Source organism: Stegostoma tigrinum, chromosome 4 (genome assembly GCF_030684315.1).
Source record: "Stegostoma tigrinum isolate sSteTig4 chromosome 4, sSteTig4.hap1, whole genome shotgun sequence".
Taxonomy (NCBI): domain Eukaryota; kingdom Metazoa; phylum Chordata; class Chondrichthyes; order Orectolobiformes; family Stegostomatidae; genus Stegostoma; species Stegostoma tigrinum.
Window position 1 is genome coordinate 56698982 of NC_081357.1, and position 21753 is coordinate 56720734.

General features: G+C 39.5%; 1 protein-coding gene across 1 annotated transcript in view; it reads left to right on the forward strand.

Annotated features, from left to right (window-relative positions):
* LOC125452789 (protein FAM162B-like) overlaps positions 1–20936 on the forward strand; it is a 40513-nt gene extending 19577 nt beyond the window's left edge. Inside the window, exons 3-4 of the mRNA XM_048531639.2 lie at positions 19848–19956; positions 20653–20936. Of these exons, the coding sequence (XP_048387596.1) occupies positions 19848–19956; positions 20653–20769 (226 nt within the window). The 3' untranslated portion in view covers positions 20770–20936. The remainder of the gene's footprint in view (positions 1–19847; positions 19957–20652) is intronic.
* Positions 20937–21753: the final 817 nt, after the last annotated feature.

A 21753-nucleotide genomic window follows, 5' to 3' on the forward strand; every position in this document is an offset into this window, starting at 1 on the left:
TGCCACAGGAAAACTGAACTCCGAATGTAAATTCGGTAACTGTCTGGTAAAGTCTGTCTGGAAAACACATGGAAAAGCACACCTGTAAAGTGGTACAGAAACTCCACACTTGGAGAGACTGAAGAAGTTGAGATAATAAGATGTGACTAGCTCCCCACCTCAAAAGAAAGCCACATTTTGCAATTACACCTGTTTTCCTTTTTTTAAAAGAGGGAAGGGGGATCAAACCTGACTGCAGCACTAGCCTGTGTGCACGTTGTTGCTCAGAAATCCTTGTATATGCACTGGAGTGTTTTGAGTGTCATAGTTTTGACAACAGTCAAATTAAACACATCTGTACTTCAGGTAGGGCAAAGGGAATAATTCCATCTCACTCTGAATGCTAATGTTTCGTCACTGTCAAAATAAATCAAAGCTACAGAATTTCAGCAAACCTGCAAAACCATGAATCGCCGATACAACTGTTCAACTGCCAACATCAATGCCTCCAATAACTGCTGTAAGATCAATTTATCTAATCTCCATGAAAAGTCGGATACTGATCTATACAAGTTTTCCTTATTTTTATCTTTTTGAACTCATCTCTTATTTCTACTCCATGTGTTTCATAATTAATTACTAAATGCAAGAAGAAATAATGGAGCCAGAGTTTTATAGTGTACAAAAGAGGTCCTTCACCCGATTATGTCCACACTCATCGTCAATCACCTACCTACTCTTATCCTATTTTCCAGCACTTGGCCCATAGCCTCACTGGTAATGGCATTTTAAAGGGTGCATCGAAATGCTTCTTAAATATTATGGTGGCTCCCACCTCTACAATCCTTTCCAGCAGTGTATTCCAGATATTTCTACTCTCGATGAAAAATATGAGAATTGGGAAGGTTATGTCAAACCTGTACAAACGTCTGCTTAGACCACATTTGGGAATACTGAGCATGTTTCTGGTCTTGAGGATATTGGAGCAATGAAGAAAGTATAAAACAAACTCACAAGGATAACACCAAAACAAAACCCATCAGGAAAGAATACACAGACTGTTTCTTTGTTCCAGAGAAAAAAGGCTTAAGAGCGATCTGGCCAAAGGTTTTAAGAGAATGAAAGTCTTGTGGGCCTCAAACTTCACCACTCTTTCATAATATGATGAACAGAAAGGCTAAAGGTTAGCCAACTGACTGATGGAAAGTGTAATTATTTTTAAAAAAGGTCATCTTGGGAGTACTTTTTAGGGAGACGAAAAAAACATATGGGAGTTGGCCATCTTAAGGCAATGTGGATAGTGATGGCTACAAAGTCATCATTGGAATTGACCTTAATTGTCCTCAAGGTCATGGGAATACAGAGGAAGTGCAAGATTACAGGATCATGGGGTAGGCCAAGAATGTGAGGAGGAGAGATTACAGAGAGAGGTTAAAGAAGGACTAGAAAGCAGTGGACTCAGAGGAGATCAAGAAAGATTAGTGGTGAGGCAGAATAAAGTCATCGAGGATAAGTGGTCTTGCAAAGTACAGACTGAATGAGGGAAGGAGGCTAGATATCTTAATTAGAAACCTATGTAATGGATCAAAGATTTTCAAAAAGAATTAAAAAGCAGTGTTTAAAAGATGAAAAGAGCAGCAATGAACAAATCCAAGGTGTAATTTGGAGATAAGGGGCACACCATTGCTGGAACTGTTTGGATGATGCTGTTGATGAAAAGTACATGTCAGGGAAGCTTTGCTAGAGGACAGGATGATACTACTCATAAGCCAAGCTTCCGTCAAAGGCAAGATGTTAAGCAGTTCATGCACTGCAAGGAACTTACTCAGAGAAGAAATGAATGTGGATCCACTGATTACTCAGTAGAACCAGTGGTGGACTAGACAAATAGAGTGGAAGGTTGGTGTTTAATCTCTATACAAGCAATATTTGCACTTCTTGCTTCCAGGTCTTTTTCTATAATTGACTGTTTAATTTAAATTATTCATGAACTACTGTTAAAGCTTTTCTTTTCTAAACATACCCTTAATTACACACAGCCATTCACACAGAAATCAGCCACTCTCCATCAAGAAATTCTTATTGCTTCAATCATTAACTGTGGTAGTGCACGCTGCACCTCCCAACCTGTGTCAGATTTCTTGCACTTAACTTTATAAGTATCCCTTTTTTAATGCCTTACATTTACTTGAAGTAATTAGCTTCTGACTATTTTTCATACTTTTAAAAACTTTAATTGTGTTTTAACCTCTTCTGTTGGAATAAGGCCTGAATGTTAGCAGATTTATGAACTTCAGCCATTCATAGTGGATTCTTTGTAGAGAGAAAAAATCTGACCACCAAATTATCCCTGGATTCACAAATATTTTCTTTCCCAGGCTGTCAGCTTTTGTGGTCTGTGGTATTAAGTTGTCAAAAGGCCAATGAGGAAAACTGCTTACTCAATGCCAATTTTTTTTGTTACAGCCTATGTCCATGGGAACTGGGTCATTCCTTAACTTAAGACCTTAAACAGATGTCAGGAAATTGAAGTTTTACTGTTCAGTCAAAGGTGAATTCTCACCTCTGGTAGCAATAGTTGAGTAGGTTGAACAAGTTGGACCATTTTAACAGTGTTGACAGTGAGACACTGGAACTATTTTGAAGATTTGCCTCATGTAGACAGTGCACACTGCTGCTGCTGTGTATCAGTAATGAATGGAATGGATAGTAAAGGTCTTATATTGGCCAATCAATAGCTTACGCTGAATGGTGTCAAACTTCTTGACTGTTGTTGGAGGTGCATTTATCCAAGTCACTGGAGAGTATTCCACCACAAACCTAACTTCTGAACTGCTCTTGTAACCATAGTAGTTGTAAGGCTAATCAAGTTCATTTTCTGGTGCTGGGGGAAATACAGCGATGGTAATCCTGTTGAACATCAAGGTGTGAAGATTAGATTCCATCTTGTTGGGAGGTAATCACTGCCTGGCAATTTTGTGGCACACACATTATCAGCCCAAGCCTGGATGTTATCCAGCTCTGCAGCATATGGACACAGATGCCTCAGTATCTGAGGTGTCACAAATGGTGATGAACATTGTTCAGTCATTAACGGATATCTCCAATTCTGAGCTTCTGATGGTTGGAAGGTTAATGATGAAGCAGCCGGAGATGGTTGGGTTTAGGGTCCTGAGGAACTCCTACAGAAGTGTGTTGCGATTGATTGACTTCCAACAAACAAAACCGCCTTTCATTGTGTTAGTCATGACTCCGACCAGTGGAGACATTTCCTCCTGATTCATCGACAAATTTTGCTAGGGCACCTCGATGCCATATTCAGTCAAATGCCACCTTATTGTCAAGGGTAGTCACTCTCATCTCATCTCTGCAATTCAGCTCTTTTATCCTAGTAGTACCCAAAGGAGCATCAGTGAGCAGGTTACTCATTTGTGAATGTTACTTGCTAGCACTGTCAATGACCCCTTCCCGTCACTCTACCGCTAATGGAAAGCAGATTGATAGGGTATTATCCTACTTTTGAGCACAAGATGTGACTGGAAAATTGTCAGCATTGTCAGATAGATGACTGTGGTATAGTGATCAAAGTAGTAATTGATTCTGTTCTATGTTCTTAGATTAATATCATAAATAAAAATATTTATAAAATACAGTGCAATCAGAAGAACTAACTTGAAGAGCATTTTGTGAATAGAGTGGATGTCCATGATTCAGCATCACAAGCGTTCCTGACAAGATAAGGGAAACAATTTTTCTCAAATCAAGCAGAAAATACATCATAAAACAGTCAAAATATAAAACATGTAGAAATATCCTGTCAATTTTGAGGGAATTACAGTGCACAGCTCCTGGAAAATAAATTTTATATATGACCATGTGTCACAATGATAACTCAACAGTATCTTCAGGGAGAAATAATTTCTTAAAAAGTGAGCACAATTAGTACCAGGCGTGTGGAGATATAACATCTAAAACTTACCTTATCCCAGTGATGTCGTACTGCAACTGGTGCAGTAGTGACCTCAATGGATAGTCTTTGCAGCTTAGGTTCACACAGGTGGGATAACCAAATGGCAATGTAAGCACATCAGAGCTGGAATGGCCCTTCGGCCTGCTGCCTCATTCCAGCTCATGGCTGATCAACTACCTCAACACCATATTCTCACACTATTTGCATTTCCCCTGATGCCATCAATATATAGAACTATACAAATCTTTCTCATGAACTTTCTTATTGGCTGGAATTCCACAGCTCTGTGGTGGTGTTCCAAACATTCACCACCTTCTGGATGAGGAAGTTCCTCCTTATCTCAGTCCTAGATAGCTTGCCTTTTATTCTGAGACTGTGTGCCCTGGTTCGAGACCTCACAGCCAGAAGAAACATCCTTTCTGCATCTACTTTATATATCCATTTAAGTGTCCTCAATTGCTCCTCATAGGTCAGGCTCACCAACCCAGGAAGCAGTCCTGTGATATTCTATTGTACAACATCCAATACAAGTACAGCCTTCCTTAGGCAAAGAGATCAGAACTGCACACAATACTACATTGCATTGGGAAATGCCATCAGAAAATTGTAATTGCTAACAGTGTACCAATATGAGCCAGCAAAGAATCCCTACAATGTGAGAGCAGACCATAAGCCCATTGAGTCCACATTGACCCTCTGAAGAGCACCCTGTCCCTGCCGACCCAGCCTACACTATCCCTGTAACCCCATATTTTCCATGGCTAACCCACCTAGCCTGCATATCCCTGAAGACTATGGGCAATTTAGCAAGGCCAATCCACCTAACCTGCACATCTTTGGACTGGGGAGGAAACCCACACAGACACAGGGACAACGTGCAAACAGACAGTCTCCAGAGGGTTGGAGCAAACCCAGGTCCCTGGTGCCGTGAGGCAGCAGTGCCAACCACCGAGCCACCATGCCACCCTGGCACATGTTGAAGAGAAGAGAAGGTGCTTCAAAAATAGAAATAAACTAAAAAGGTTTTGGGAAAGCTAAAATTTAAAAAAAAATTCAAGGAGGAACATTACTATTATTTAGTAAAAGATATCTCAAGCATGTGAATAAGACATTTTAACCTCAGTTGCTTATTCATTTGAGGTACATTGGGTCACTAAAAGAACAAATCAGTGTGTGTGAAGTATTTTGTTTTTAACATTTCGTACATCATTGTTTATATTAATCAAGTCTTGTCCAACTCGTTTAAGTGATTAAATGAGGATGTTTCTTTACGCATAATCTAATTGACATAATTGGATTTAAATGAATGATACCCATGATAGTGCAGAGCACAACTGCATTTGTTTTACAGCAGCCACAAGTTAAACTCTTTCCCCTTATAAATGTCTGCCTGCAAATAGACAGAATTTCCTTTATTATGCATAACCTGTCTGTTTTTAAAAGAAAAGCTTTACTGTCACTTTAATTTACAACTTCAAAGTTTATTGCTTTGATGTCATTTTTCTGAAGCGCATTTTAATTGTTAGATTCTGCATTAAAGCAGACTTAAGGATTGGATAATGGAAATTTGTTCTAAAGCATCAAGGCACTCTTTTTGTCATTTAAATTCAATTTTACCCTTTTAAATTCAATTTATTCTACAAAAATTAGAGATCACTGTTTGGTACTTTTAGAGTAGTAAATGATAAAATGACCATCCATCATGCCGAATTTTATCGAAACATAATTATACAATCTAGACATATGATTAGAAAGCAAGAAAGAAAGTAACAGTGTGGGCATTAACATTACATTTTGCTGCAACAGGATTTAGATAAATCTGTCTGACCTTTGTTTGGCCTTTTGAGCCCAGCTGAGATGCAGCGACCATGAAGATCTGTTACCGAAACTTGATGGTAAGGATTCCCTTATTAACATGTTATTGCTGGACACCAATCGGAATGTCCACTAGATCTAAAATTAGGGTTACAAACTCATGTGGGACGCCTTTCAGGAGGTTTAACCAAGTGATATTAGATCACATTGCATTGATCACATCATATTTGCTTGCAGTTTCTTTCCTTTACTCATTCACAAGATGAGGGTATTGCTAGCTAGGGCAGCATTTTTTTGGCCATCTCTAACTGCCCAGATGGCAGTTAACAGCCAATCACATTGCTGTTGGTCTGGAGTCACATGTAGGCCAGACTAGGTGATGATGGCAGTTTCATTCCCTAAAGGTCATTAGTGAACCAGATGGGTTTTTTCCCCAACAACTGACAATGGGATTCACGATCATCTTTGGACCCTTAATTCCAGATTTTTTTTTAAACTGAATTCAAATTCCACAATTTGCCATGATGAGATTTGAACCCAGGTCCTCAGAACATTATCTGGGTTTCTAGATTAGTGCCATTATTTACTGCTAATACTATATAGTATTTACTCTTATCGAAGTAGCTCCAAGATAATTATTTTTCCTTATGGTGTTGGCAGACTCTGAAAACCAACTTGCATATACATCATTTTCTTCAGGCATCTATATCATAAAAGCTGCATGTTTTTATCCTTAGCAATTAATTGCACCAGTGTCATAATTTTCCACATTTTTGTTGAACAACAGAGTCCCAATTTAGCATAAGTGCTGAGCCTAGCAGCCCATGTTTCTTTGTTTCAGTCGGGTCACTGTCTGCGCAGGAGAAAAAAATAGAAGGAAAATAAGAAAATTGATGGAAACCCTGGTCATGGTGGTTTCACATCTGTGTTTAGAATGTAGAGTTCCTTTGAGACTTTTTGACAAATTCACATGCTAGTTATTAAACTTGTTTATGTGAAGTAAATAAGGGTTGCCAGATCATTACAATATTCAAACGTCTAGAGCCCAAGAGGCTGAGAAACAGTCTTCCAACCAAGGCAATGTTTACAGGCAATGAGATTGGAGAGATCAGGATCAAAAAGTTACTGAATAAAAAGAATGACAAATAATTCCTAGACAAGTGGAATTAAAACTGATTTTTATGGAACTTTTGTTTCTACTTCAAGTTAGGTAAAAATAAATATTACAGACAAAAGTTTCTCCTGGAATCTGGCAATTTTTTTCAATATTAAGATATGCAAACTGGAAAATGACTAAGGTTAGAATTTTCCTTTATCTGCTGTTACGGTTAGAGTTTTGTGGCTGATATACATTATAGATAGGCCTTGGTGATTAGGAGGGTGTTGAAGAGTTTACAGAGTACAGAAAGCAGGTTTCTTTCACATGATGAAACTATGTATAAATGTGGCCTGAATGTGAGAATCTGAATGCCAGATTTGATGCTCAGATCAGAATCAAATGTGATGTCAAGTTTGCACACTGTCAAGTTTAGTCTGCTTTTGCAGCCAAAGGGGATAATGGAATTGGGACAAGAATTTATTTATTGTCATTTGTATTTTACAATGAATAATACAGTAAAATGCAGTGGAAAACGTCAACAGTTGCCACAATCCGGCACCATTTTGAGTAGTTGAAGAATAAAAAGACCAAAAGATATAACTGAAAGGAGAGTCCTGAGGCCTGAGCCAGCTCATCAACAATACCTGTGCCTCCATCTGCCCTCTACCATCTCGCTATGTTGGACCCAGCAATGTAGGAGTCGCTACTCTTTTGTGCTGTGAATTTACTTTAATCCTGTCAATTAAGCTGAAGAAAAGTCTGTAACACCCTATTCAATGTCAAATCAAGGATACCAATACACAAGCAGTCATGGATTCTTGAGTGACAACTGAGTGGCAATAGCATACCTAGATTTGCCAACTGTTAGTTCCACAACTACTGATTACTCAAAATAAATAGCTAGGATTTCTCATTGGCAAAGAGAGTGCTCATCCTGCATTCATATCACTGACAAATTTCTGAGATATTATCAATGGAGGTTTCTAAAATTTCAGGGATAGTAGGAACTGCCGATGCTGGAGTCTGAGATAACACAGAGTGGAGCTGGAGGAACACAGCAGGCCAGGCAGCATCAGAGGAGGAGGAAAGCTGAAGAACAGCTTTCCTGTTCCTCTGATGCTGCCTGGCCTGCAGTGTCCCTCCAGCTCCACACTGTTATTTCTAAAATCTGTTGTCTGTTTTAGCACAGCACCCTCTATAGGACATCTGTAAGCAGGGCAAGAAACAACATGCTCTCAATCCAGAGATAATGGGAACTGCAGATGCTGGAGAATCCAAGATAACAAAGCGTGGAGCTGGATGAACACACCAGGCCAAGCAGCATCTTAGGAGCACTAAAGCTGATGTTTCGGGCCTAGACTCTTCATCAGAAAAGAGGGAGGGGGAGAGGATTCTGAAATAAATAGGGAGAGAGGGGGAGGCGGAGTGAAGATGGATAGAGGAGAAGATAGGTGGAGAGGAGAGTATGGGTGGGGAGGTAGGGAGGGGATAGGTCAGTCCGGGGAGGACGGACAGTTCAAGGGGGCGGGATGAGGTTAGTAGGTAGGAAATGGAGATATGGCTTGAGGTGGGAGGAGGGGATAGGTGAGAGGAAGAACAGGTTAGGGAGGCGGGGACGAGCTGGGCTGGTTTTGGGATGCTGTGGGGGGAGGGGAGATTTTGAAGCTGGTGAAATCCACATTGATACCATTGGGCTGCAGGGTTCCCAAGCAGAATACGAGTTGCTGTTCCTGCAACCTACGGGTGGCATCATTATGGCACGGCAGGAGACCCAGGATGGACATGTCATCTGAGGAATGGGAGGGGGAGTTGAAATGGTTCGTGGCTGGGAGGTGCCGTTGTTTACTGCGAACCGAGCGTAGGTGTTCTGCAAAGTGGTCCCCAAGCCTCCGCTTGGTTTCCCCAATGTAGAGGAAGCCACACCATGTACAGCGGATGCAGTATACCATATTGGCAGATGTGTAAGGGAACTTCTGCTTGATGTGGAAAGTCATCTTGGGGCCTGGGATGGGGGTGAGGGAGGAGGTGTAGGGGCAGGTATGGCACTTCCTGCAGTTGCAGGGGAAGGTGCCAGGTGTGGTGGGGTTGGAGGGGAGTGTGGAGCAGACAAGGGAGTTGCGGAGAGAGTGGTCTCTCCTGAAGGCAGACAAGGGTGGGGTGGGACAAACGTCTTGGGTGATGGGGGTCGGATTGTAGATGGCGGAAGTGTCAGAGGATGATGCATTGGTGGAGTGGTGTGTGAGGACAAGGAGGATTCTCTTTTGGCAGTTATTGCGAGGGTAGGGTGTGAGGTGCGGAGTGCGGGAAATGTGGGAGACAAGGTCAAGGGCGTTCTCGACCACTTTTTTTTTGGGGGGGGGGGGGGGGGGGAAGAGATGTTGCAGACCAATCAAATTAATGAATTCCTCACTGAGTCATGCAGTTTAAACCAGCCGGTATTAATCATAGAATATGAGTTAGGTTTAAACGATCTACAAAAATGAGAAAAAGATTAGGAAGTACAGATTAGTCTAAAATGAGAAATAAGTGTGACAGGTAGCATAGTATCAAAGATAATGGCTATATAGCGGTAGCTAGACTACATTACTGGTGATATTAAGTGACATCACAACACTGGGGATTGGAAACTGATGAAAAGGAGGTTTCTACTGAATTCCTGCTCTCCCGTTCTTCAGTACATTATGATAATAGTTAATAAATGGTTATCATTTTACATTACCAGTGTTCAATCCTCATCAATCTAAGACGTCCAAAATCTGCTTGTGATATTTATACAGATAATAACATTGTTAAAAGGCTATATTAAGACTAAGCTGGAGGTTTGCAGCCTTGATGCTTATGCTTCACCATGAGAAGAGCTTTTGCCCAAAATATTTAAACCGTAACTAAGATCTCCTCTGAAACATTGTCCAATTACTCAAGCCTCAGTCACCATAAGAAGCAAGGGTAGACCATTCAGCCCCTCTCGGCCTGCTCCATCATTCAGTAAGATCTGATGCTCATCATGTCCACTTTGCTGCTTATTCCCCATAACTCTTGAATTCCCTACTGATCAAGTTATACTCCATTTTTTTATATTCCCTTAAACTCCATTTGTCAACTTTTGCCCACTGTTAACCTATTAATAACTCTCCTGTAAACTGTTTATATTCCTCCTACAACTGCCTTTCTACCTATTTTCATATCATCCGCAAATTTAACTACAGTACATTCATTTCCTTCAAGTAATTAATATGTAAATAATTGCATTATATTAAAGCTTCCATATAGATTAATTATTGCTGTTGATCTTGCTATGACAGAATGAGACACCCACCACATCTATAAAATTTATTTTTCTGAGCCAGTAACGTTGACTGCTAAACAGTCATTGCACTGTTAAAAACTCACTTAGCCACGAGTGCATGGTCTATTCTTTTTCCCTGTGGTTCTTACTGAGGAAGCATTGGGCAACTATGCTTGAATCACATTATTGCCGTCATGTCTCATCTAGCAGTGAGGGCTACAACAGCACACACTGTTGAAGTCCATGGCATCTCTAACAGCAACTTCTGGATTTCTGAGCTTAACTGCACATGTATGTATGCAAAATATGTGCAATTTATAATATTGAAGAGTCACTTAGTCTCATGTTACTGAATTTTACTATGCAATAGATTCAGAAGTGTCTTCAAATTCAAGTGATCATTTAGCTTCCAGTACTACTTTCTTTACTCACTGCCCCTTTCCAACATTAGCCTCAGACCTGTGGTCAATTACCCATATTTGCACTGACGATGAGCAACTCAGGTTTATCTATCATGCCTCTTGAATCCTTGAAGGAGAAACATGACTGCAAACATCATTATTTCTAAGTTTCCCTCTTGTATGAGACATATGTCACTGAGTCAGAATACTGGGATTCCCAGTCTAATAACTGTGCAGCTACTTTCACCACAGGGACAGCAAAAATTGTTCACCATACTTTTTCAAGGACAAATGGGGATGGTCAAAAATCTTAGCCTTGCTAGATAGCTCCTGGTGAGAGCAATGAAAATAAATTACAGCAACCTCCACTTACAATTTCCTTTTTCAAATATTTCAAATCAGAAAAGAAATATTTATCATTTTATTTATAAATGTTTAGCTGCAAATGCTACATTTCAAAATTCTGTAAAATGCATCAAATTTCCAAATTCCATGGAGACTACATTCTACGACCCTTCTTGAAATAAATGTATTCCATTAGAGTCCACATCCCTTCTCAAACATTTTCAAATCCACTGCTGTAAAATTAATGCTTTTGTAAACATTGCTGTTCTTTTTCCACAATACAACAGATGGAATTCTGAGCTTCAGTTTAAAATCGAGATTAAGACCCTATCCCTTGTACTCCATCATCAATAATTATTTTCAAATGTCATGTGTAGGTTTCGATTTTTAAAGCAAAACAAAATCAAATTTTGAAATGCTTGTAAAAAAAAAAATCCAGAAATCCGATGGGATAAAATGAAATTTGATTCACCTTAGAGCAGGAACATTTAGGTTTGTTCTCCAACCTTAACTTGTTCCTTAATTTTTCTTTTTCCACGGGCAGTGTCACATTTATCATTATATGGTTCTTCTAATCTTTCTGGAAATCCAACTGTCTCATCTATCCTGTTTGCAACACACCGGTGCAATAACATAGTGATTTCATCTGACTTTAATAGTCCATTGACTGCTGATGTGTTGCGGAAAGATTGGAGAGGTTTAAAATCCAGAAGCTCACAATTGGAACAGATGTTCCTTCTGCAGAAAGTACAAAGAGATCATTTTTATTGCTAATGACATAAAAGAAATCTATTTTCGTGAACACTCTGGTATTTGTCAGCAGTGACTTTTATTGAAAGTGACTTTGGTAGGAATTTAGCCTGGATAATGCCATTATGGAATATAAAATGTTAATGTTCAGATGGACACTGTCATTAGTGAACATTGTTTGCTGTTTCTTTATCTAATCACACAATTTTGTCATCATTTGTGTTACAATAACGTCTTAATAGTTTATTTGCTTTCTACTGTAAAACAGTAACTGTAGTCCTTTAACATTTATTGCCCAATCTAATATGCTTGAAGGCTCTACACCACTACATGTTGTACTGTTTTCTACCAGATTATTCTTTCAGGTATTGATGTATCAGCATATGTTAAAAAGTAAATTTTATGTTTACAGTAATTTCAACATATGGACAATCATATAAAATATACCAGCTGACTCATCCCTCCAATGTGAACTTGTACTCCACATTCTACCATAGAATGATTGGAACTGCTTTAAGGTACAATTCATTACCAAATAGCTGATAGCGATTATGACAAGAGTTTAGTGATACTCAAAACTCTTTCTAGCTCAGTTAAGTGCTTTACAGTATTATGCAAACCAATGAATTGAATTGGAGGTGTAAATTAGCAGATAGTGGTAGTAAGCAGAACAAAATAGGAAAGGCAAAGATATGTTGTGTGACATCCTACAGGAGAATTATTGATAAATGGTCTTATTATTTCTATCAAGTGAAATTGATGTTTTCATGATCTAATAATTTGCTGACACTCAATCTTAGAGTTTATTCTGCAACTGGGTCTTCCAGATGTTGGTGTCAAACGCTGGCTCAGAAATCAGAGAAGGTGGTGGTAGAGAGTTGTTTTTTGGACTAGACGCCTGTGACCAGCAGTGTACTGCAAAGACTGGTGCTGGCTCTACTGCACTTTGTCATTTATATAAATGATTTGGATGTGGACACGGGAGGTATAGTCAGTAAGTTTGCAAAGGACATGGAAATTGGTGGTGTAGTGGACAGTGTAAAAGGTTACCTCAGAGTAAAACTTGATCAGATAGGCCAATGGCTTGAGGAGTGGCAGATGGAGATTAATTCAGATAAATGTGAGGTGCTGCCTTTTCGTAAGGCAAACTGGGGTTGGACTTATACAGTTAATGGTAGGGCCCTGGGAAGTGTTGCTGAACAACAAAACTTGGGGTGCAGGTGCATAGTTCCTTGTAAGTGGAGCTGCAGGATGGTCAAAGCAGCATTTAGCATGCTTGCTTTCATTGGTCAGTGCATTAACTATAAGAGTTGAGATGTCAAATTGCAGGTCAGGACATTGGTGAGGACACTTTTGGAATACTGTGAACAGTTATGGTCTTCCGGATATAGGAAAGATGTTGTGAAACTCAAAAGAGTACAAAAAGATTTACAAGAATGTTAAAAACCAAAATAACTGTAAATCAGGGACTGAAATAGAAGTTGGTGGAAAAGCTCAGCAGGCCTGACAGAACAGTTCTGAAGAATGGTCACTGGACCCAAAACGTTAACTCTGATTTTTCTTCACAGATGCTGGCAGACCTGCTGAGCCTTTCCACCAACTTCTGTTTTTACAAGGATGTTGCTGGGATTGGAGGGCTTGAGTTATGTGGAGAGGTAGGGGAGTCCAAAACTAGAAGCTATAGACTTTAAGATGAGAAGGGAAAGATTTAAAAAGGGTCCTGAGGGGCAACTAATCCATGCAGAGGATAGTATTTGTATGGAATGAGTTGCCAGTGGGGCAGCACGGTGGCCCAGTGGTTAACTTGGGTGCCTGGTGCTGGAAGGCAGCAAAGTTCAATTCCACCCTTGGGCGACTGTCTGTTTGGAGATTGCACATTCTCCTCATGTGTGTGGGGATTTCCTCCCATCATCCAAAAATGTGCAAGCTGGGTGGATTGGCTATGGAAAATTGCCCATAGCATTGAAGGATATCTAGGGATCTGGGTGGGATGCTCCGAGAGTCAGTGCGGACTTCTTGGGGCAAAGGACCTGCTTTCATGCTGTATGACCTAGGTGGTGATGGAGGCTGGTACAAATACAACATTTACAATGCATCTAGATGTGTATATGAATAGGGAGGGAGGGATATGAGCCAAATGCTGGCAAATGGGACCAGATCAATTCAGGATGTCTGGTCAGCATCTACAACTATAACAGTTCTGCACCTAATTGTTCATCCATTAATTTAAATTAGCAGAAATCCAGTAGTTGCTGGACAGTGCTCGTCTCTGAACATTGGTAATGCCCAATTCTAGAATCATTTTGGATGCCTTATCTTGGTAAGATTTAGCAATGCCATGAAGAGACAGCAGAAAACACTCATTGTCATTCTAATTTCTGTATGATTTTAAAGTGAGGAGGAGGAACAAGTGGAAGAGGTACTGATCTCTCCCTTAACCCAAATCACCAGTTTACTTTTGCTAGCTCTGCTTTCATGCCCTTTACAAAATTCAAAATAGTAGACTTAGACCCACACTTCTCTCCCTTAAACTGCCTGTAAAATTCATATTATTGTTGCTGTTAGCCAGGGATGCTTTTACTATAAGGCAGTAATCTTATCTCATTGGTCAAAACTAGGTCTGGTATAGCCTACTCTCTAAATAGTGCCATAACATCCTGGTCTAAGAAATTGTCCAAAAGACATTCAATGAATTCCTCCCCTAGACTACAGTATTCCATTTAATTGTTCCAGTCTAGATGTAAGTTAAAAGCCCCACAATAATTGCTGTACCTTTTCGACAAATTCTCATTATTCTTTCCTTCGTATCCCATCATACCACGACGGTTACAGGCAAAGTGCCTGTACCCAATTTCTACAAGTGACCTCTTGCCTTTAATATTCCTTGTCTCTACCCAGACCAATTCTGTATTCTGGCTTCCTGAATTGAGGTTATCCTCTTTGTTCTAATAACATCTTTAATTAACAGAGTTACTCCTCCTTTCCTAGCATCCAACACCTCTAAAATGACAGATACCCTTCAAGCTGTAGCCACATCTCAGTTTTGGACCATTCTTACGTATCTCAATTTGTACAAGCTCACCTGTTTTGTTTCAAATACCATGTGCATTCACATATAGTGCCATAAGTTCTGTGCTTTTCATTACTTTTGTAATTTCTAGTTGTATCTGTTGATTTACTCTAAGATCTGCATTCCCTGTCCCTTCCTGTCATTGTCAGTTTACCATTTGTCACATTAATTCCTTCCTTTGTTACATTTTTCCTACTCTTTTTGGTGCAAAACATCTTCCAAAATTTGGACTCTTCCCTCCTATTTTATTTAAAACCTACTCTACTTATGTAGGTATGTGGTTCATAAGAACACCAATTGTGGTATGGTTCAGGTATATATCATCCCACTCTCTTTGGTATAGGTACCAGTGCCCAATGAACCAGAAACCACACCAGTCTTTCAGTCACACATTATGCCAATTTGCACATCGCTCAGGTAATAAACCAGGGAATATTAGCTTTGAAGTTCTACTGCTTAATTTGATGCCTAGCTCCTCATACTGGCTGCAAATGTAAATTAGGTGGTCTTCTGACAAGAGAGCAAGACCCAAAATGTAAACCAATGTTGCAAAGAGAACTTTAACATGAGTTCTTCAAAGGTGAGGGCCTGGTGGAAGAAGAAATAAGTTAAAACAGACTAGACAATGATCTCTTGGGGCTACAAAATAATGACAGAATGACAAGGACAGTAGTCAAAAAGTGAGTTTCAACTCTAACAGTGGGACTGAACACTCGTGTGTACAAGCATTGATAAGCTGTACAATTCACAGGTGGATAACCATTCCGTAGTCACTCTGTATTGCAGATAAAGGAGCGCTCTCTCTCTCTCTCGGACTGCTAGATGTCAGCCAGCTAGAAGCCAAATAAAGGAAATAGGACAACAAAAGGACTTTCTCATCCTGAATGTTAGAATTCAATCACGGTCAAAAGGAATAAAATCCACAGATCCTCAGCCAAAACTAAGGTTCATGAACAAGACTACTCTGCATCAGTGCTCCCATTAATGTTCATTGCAACAGCTGCAATCTTCAACTATCTGCTCTTCATGCACAGTTGAGATTTATCGATACAATTGTTTTCTATTAAACTTGACTCTTTTTGGACTCACCTCTTATTTCTGATCTCTGTGAACATGTGTTACTAAATTCTTCTCGGGTTTAGTAATTAATGAACTCACTTTTTGTGAACTCAAAGCATGGTTAAATTGGTTGCTTTGAGAACAAATTTATGAGGGTCTGGGAAACAGGTATCCACAAGGGAAAGGACCCATTTTTATGTGAACCTTGCTGCAACCAATAGAAGGATTGGGTAATTAAAGAAGAGGAGCCAATTCATCCATTCTCATTTGGGATCTTAAAAATTTGGGTATCCCATCTGGAACCGATACAAATTGGGGAACCTCACCCAGGTGCTGTCTGTAACAACAAGTAGCAGTCAATGGAGCATGTATGAAAGGTACATGATATTCATGAGTAAGATTAATCTACATGCTTATTGCATAATCCAGATAGTCAAAGATCATAAGATATAGTAGGAACTGCAGATGCTGGAGAATCTGAGATAATAAGGTATAGAGCTGGATGAACACAGCAGGCCAAAGAGCAAGGCTGACGTTTTGGGCCTAGACCCGAAACGTCAGCCTTCCTGCTCCTCTGATGCTGCTTGGCCTGCTGTGTTCAGTCAAAGATCATAAAGTGTCTTTGGGACAATTTCATGGGGCAGTATCATCTAGGACCAACTTGGTGATTGTTCTACAATTGTTGACTTCTTGCTCTGTCACAGCTGACTTGTCTCAAGCTGAGTGACTTGGACGTAGGCGGCAATAAAATTTTCCTTAAACTGTGCATTTGTAGCAATATACATTTTCATGGTAAGTAAAGATGTCATCTCCAATCACTTCCACTGTCCTTCTGATGAGCTCCTTTGCTTATATTACCATTTATTCCAGTCTCATTATTATAGAGGGTTACTGTTTATATTAATATGTGATGACACAGAATGATTGCATAATCTCACAGATAGCAATCATAACATGATAGAACTTGCATTCAGTTTGAAAGTGAGAAATGTTGGATAGGGACAGAATAACCAAAGAAACTAGGTTGAGTGATAGGATAGTGGAAATGCAGTGTCAGAATTTGCTGTGTTATTAAATAATAAAAAGGTTTATTCCACTAAGGCTGTGACAAATGTGCATAGCCTGTGGCTAAATACAGAAGTCAAGGATGATATCAAAATTGACTAGTAGCACATTAAAAGTTTGGACAGATTTTAAAAATGAGCAAATAAGGAACTCATGAAATGAAATACAGACAAAGTAGTTAATGAGAGAAAGCCACCTTTTTCTGTTAAATTTGAAAGAGGAACAAAAGCAAGGTTGATCCCTTGAGAAAAACAATCTTGAAAATAGTGGAAAATAGGGACATATCAGGAAACATTGCACAGTATTTTGTGACCATCACCATGGAAGTATTAGAAAATGAGATAACTGGGAAGGAGGAACTTTAAATAACACCGTCACCAGGAATGAAAATTGAGATAACTGGGAAGGAGGAACTTTAAATAACACCGTCACCAGGAAAATATTACTAGGAAAAATGATTAAACCAATGACACAGTAGGATGTGTCTTAGAGTGTTAAAAGAGTTAATGGAAGAATTTGGTGTAAATTTTCTGAAAAATTCCTTAATTAAAAATAGTGGATTAACATTAATTCAAGCAAGAAGGGAGCCAGATATCCAAAAACAATCACATTAGCCTAATGTCTGTCACAAGGAAATTGTTAGAATCTATTATGAAAGAGGTTGTAGAAGATACTTTAAAAAAAAATTAAGATGAACACAGCAGGCCAAACAGCAGACGGGCAGGAAGGCTGACATTTCAGGCCTAGACCCTGCTTCATAAATTTCTGAAAAAAGGTCTAGGCCCGAAACATCAGCCTTCTTGCTTCTCTGATGCCGCTTGGCCTGCTGTGTTCATCCAGCTCTACACCTTGTTATCTCAGGTTCTCCAGCATCTGCAGTTCCTACTATCTCTTTTAAAAAAACACCAAAATAGGATTATGTAGAATCATATTTTGTGAAATGAATATCATAGTTAACATATCATGTCATTAGAGTTCTTTGATGAAATAACAATAAGGGTGGAAAAAAATAGAAACCTGCAAATGTAGTTTACTGGGTTTCCAAAAGGTATTTCTTAAGTTGCCACATCAAAGATTAGAACACAAAATAAGAGAACTTGATGTAGGGGTGACATAGTAACATAATAACTAGGAGGTGCAATAGGTAATTCAGTCCCTGAAGCATGCTCTGCCATGATATGACCGTGACTAACCTTATCTTGGCCTCAACTCCACTTTCCTGCCTGTTCTCCATAACCTTTCCATACTGCAGAATAGTATATCCTTTATTGTCAGGTGTACTCCAGTACAGGAGTACTGTGAAAACTTTTCACAAAATGCCATTAAAGGCAGTAAAAGTACCCACGTACAAAAATTGGATACAAAAGAGGAATAAAAGGCAATGTACTAGCATTAGTTAGTATCTAAAAAAACAGAAATAATTGTTATATAAAACTCAGTTAAACGTTTGACATTATAATCCAGTAAGAATTTCAAATAGCAGCAAGTCAACACATGATTGACTGCCCGTGCCAGGCCCCAGTCCAACCAACTGTCCCACTCTGCTCCAAGTCTCCAGTTCACTCCACACCAACACTCAGCTGCATCAAGGTAAGTTGTGCCACTCCAGGACTCCAGTTTCCCCTTGCACAGCTCCAGCCTGTTACTAATTAAAAATCTATTTCCTCCTTAAAATTAGCATGTACAAAGGACTGTTTAGCCATCAGGATGCAGATAATAAGGATAAATGAGTCATTTTCAACTTGGCAGACCGTAACAAATGGAGTCATTGAGCAAGATGAAGATCATTGAGTAAGATGAAGCCACCAAATGTATGGCAGCTAAATTTGCTGATTACACCCAAACAGAAAGCAAACTGCCAAATGGAGGGGAGTTTACAAAGAGAAATATTTAGATTAAATGAGTAGCAATAAATTGGCAGGCAATGACAAAAAAGGGGAACTTTGGCAGAAACAATGAAAACAAACTACTATTTTACCACAACAAGATTGCAGGTGTTGGAGATACAGAAAGATCCAAGTGTGTTGGCACATGAATTACAAAATGCTAACTTGTAAGCACAGCAAGTGATTAAGAAGGATTATAGAAATGTTGCTGTTTATTGCAAGGGGAATGAATATGAAAATAGTGAAGTACTGGAGCTGTACAGGGCCTTGGTAAAATCATATCTGGAGTATTTTGTGTACCATTTTGGTCTCCTTACTTAGGTGGTTAAAAAAAGGATATAATTGCATCAGAAGCAGTTGAAAGAAGCTTATCACAACATATTCCTGGATTTATTTTCTGAAGGTTAAATCGAATGGATCTGTACCCTCTGGAGTTTAGGAGGGGTTATCTTATACAAGATCCTGAGATGATGATAGGGTGGTTACTGGAAGGATGTGTCGGCTTGTAGGGAAAGACTAGAACTAGGTGATAGTTTGAGAATAAAAGACATCCCAGTTAAGGTGGAGATGAGAACATCTTTTTCGCTGCGTCAGTAGACTGTGGAATTATTTTCCCCAGAAAGCAGTGGAGGTTGAATTAAAGATTTTTGACAGACAAGGGAGCGAAGGTTTAATGGGGTATGGTGCCGAGAGTTGAGATGACAAATCAGTCTCTTAAAATGTGACAAAGCAGGTTCAAAGGGCAAAGTAGTCTCCTCCTGCTGCTAACGCCTTTGTTCTTAGAGTTATGACCGATTTCTTGCAGTATGAACAAGTTTGCATTATTTTTGCCCCTTCCCAAATTCCTAACAGTAGAATGTCAATCTTGTCCTTAAAATTAAAGAGGCACTCCCACAATAGAGTTGGAAACAAATTCTAGAATTAAAAAAAAGGACAATGCATGCCAAAGTACAAAAGGCAACTGACTTGGAGGAGAAAATGAAAATGATGGCAGTACCACAATGCTGTTCTTGGCAAAGCACTAGACAAACGGCTATTGAAGTAATTTTGGCAAGATGCTGCTACGGAATTTCTAGAATCAACGTGTAACACTGCCTGTTTTCTTGCATTTGTGACGGTCAGGTTTGAAATGCTGAATGCAGCAAGAAATAGGGCACGAGTCAAAACCTGCTACATCATGATTGGCTTGACTATTCTAGCCTGTTTCGCTATGATCGCATCTGGAAAACAGGTATGAAAAATGAATACAATTTCATGGTAGGTCACTTTTGCTGACTCAAACATCACAGCTCCATTATGAAAGTTGCTATTTGTTGATTCCCTTAGAGATTAAAAATGTGTGTCCATCTAGCTCAGTGTTAAATAGGATGTGTGTATGTTGTATTGAAACTGTACCCCCTAGTTCTGAACTCTCAAGTGAGGGAACTCAACAACTATCCGTTATATCCTTTTAGAATTTTAAGTTTCAATGAGATCACCTCTCACCCTCTTTAACTGCAGGCAGTAAAAACTCATGCTAATCAAACAGTAGCCTCATTGGAAAAAGTCCCAAAATCCCAGAAATCAACCTAATGAACCTTTATTGCATCCTGAAAAGATCAGTGTATCCTTTGAAGCCAGAACTGAACACAATATATCAGATAGATAGGGTCGCCTCCAAAACCCTGTATAAGTGATGGATGACTTCTTTAGACATACACGTTACAAAAGTTAACTCTCATAGCACCCAAATCCACCTAAAGACACTTAATAGTTCTCAGGACTTAGGAATATTCTGTTTTTTTCCTGTACTTCCCCACCCCACCAAGTGAACTCATCTCCCCACCTTTGGCCAACAAACTGCTGCAGTTAACTTTGAATTTAATGATTCATGTATTGGACAATTATTGAACACAATTAAGCTTTCAATATTCTTTATACTCTTCAGGCTGCTGAACGACACGAATCGCTTGTCAGCCGGAACCGAGCAAAAAAGGCAAAATGGAAAGAAGAAGCTGAACGAGAGCAGACAGCTGCAGTGGCTACTGCCAATACAAAACAGTGATACTTTCACTAAAAGGAAACTGTACAACTTAACCATATAGCTTGCCTTCAAACTTCCCTCCTGTGTGAGCATAACAAAAACAAATTCTCATCCAGACAAGGCTCTCCATCGCAATGAGAATGCTCTATTAATACTGGGTGGCAAAAAAAAGCTGTAAACAAACAAAAGTGTACAAAGCAGCTAAACAAGTGAATGAACGACATACAAATATGATGCTATACATTAACCCAATCATATCTGGATTTTTTTTCCATGACATTGAATTTTAATTATGGAAATTACTATTGTAAAGCAAACTATTAAAGGGTAAGCAAATATAGATGTTGGTGTTTGCTGAGCTGGGGAGGTGTAATAACAGACATTTCGTCCCCATACTAGGTGACACCCTCAGTGCTGTGCAGCATCCTGTGAAGTGCTGTTGTCTTGTGCCAGTTTTAATTTATATAGTTTAGTTTTTGCTGCTTCCGGGAGGTGCCAGTTCCGGCCGTGCGTTGTAATGGTCGGTGTATATTGGGTCTAATTCAGTGTGTTTGCTGATGGAGTCTGCAGATGAATGCCAAGCCTTCAAGAATTCCCTGGCTGTCCTGTTTGACTTGTTCAATAATGTGTTGTCCCACTTGAAAAAAGTGTTTTTTCTCACCTGTGTGTATTGAAACTAAGGACATCTGGTGATATCGTTTAGTTGCAAGCTGGTGTTCATGAATGTGAATTGCTCATTGTCTGCCAGTTTGTCCCACATTGTGTTTCATGCAGTCTCTGCATGGTATCTTGTCAACTACATTCGTCCTGTCCATGGTATCTATTGGATCTTTAACCCTGGTCAGTTACTGTCTTAGTATAGCTGCCGGTTTGTGTGCTGTCATGATTCCTAGCGGACTGAGTAGTCTGGCTGTCAGTTCGGAGATTTTTTTATATATGCTATGATGGTTATTGCCCTGGTCGTGTTGTCTGTTGGCTAGACATCTGTGGATGAAGCTGTGGGGG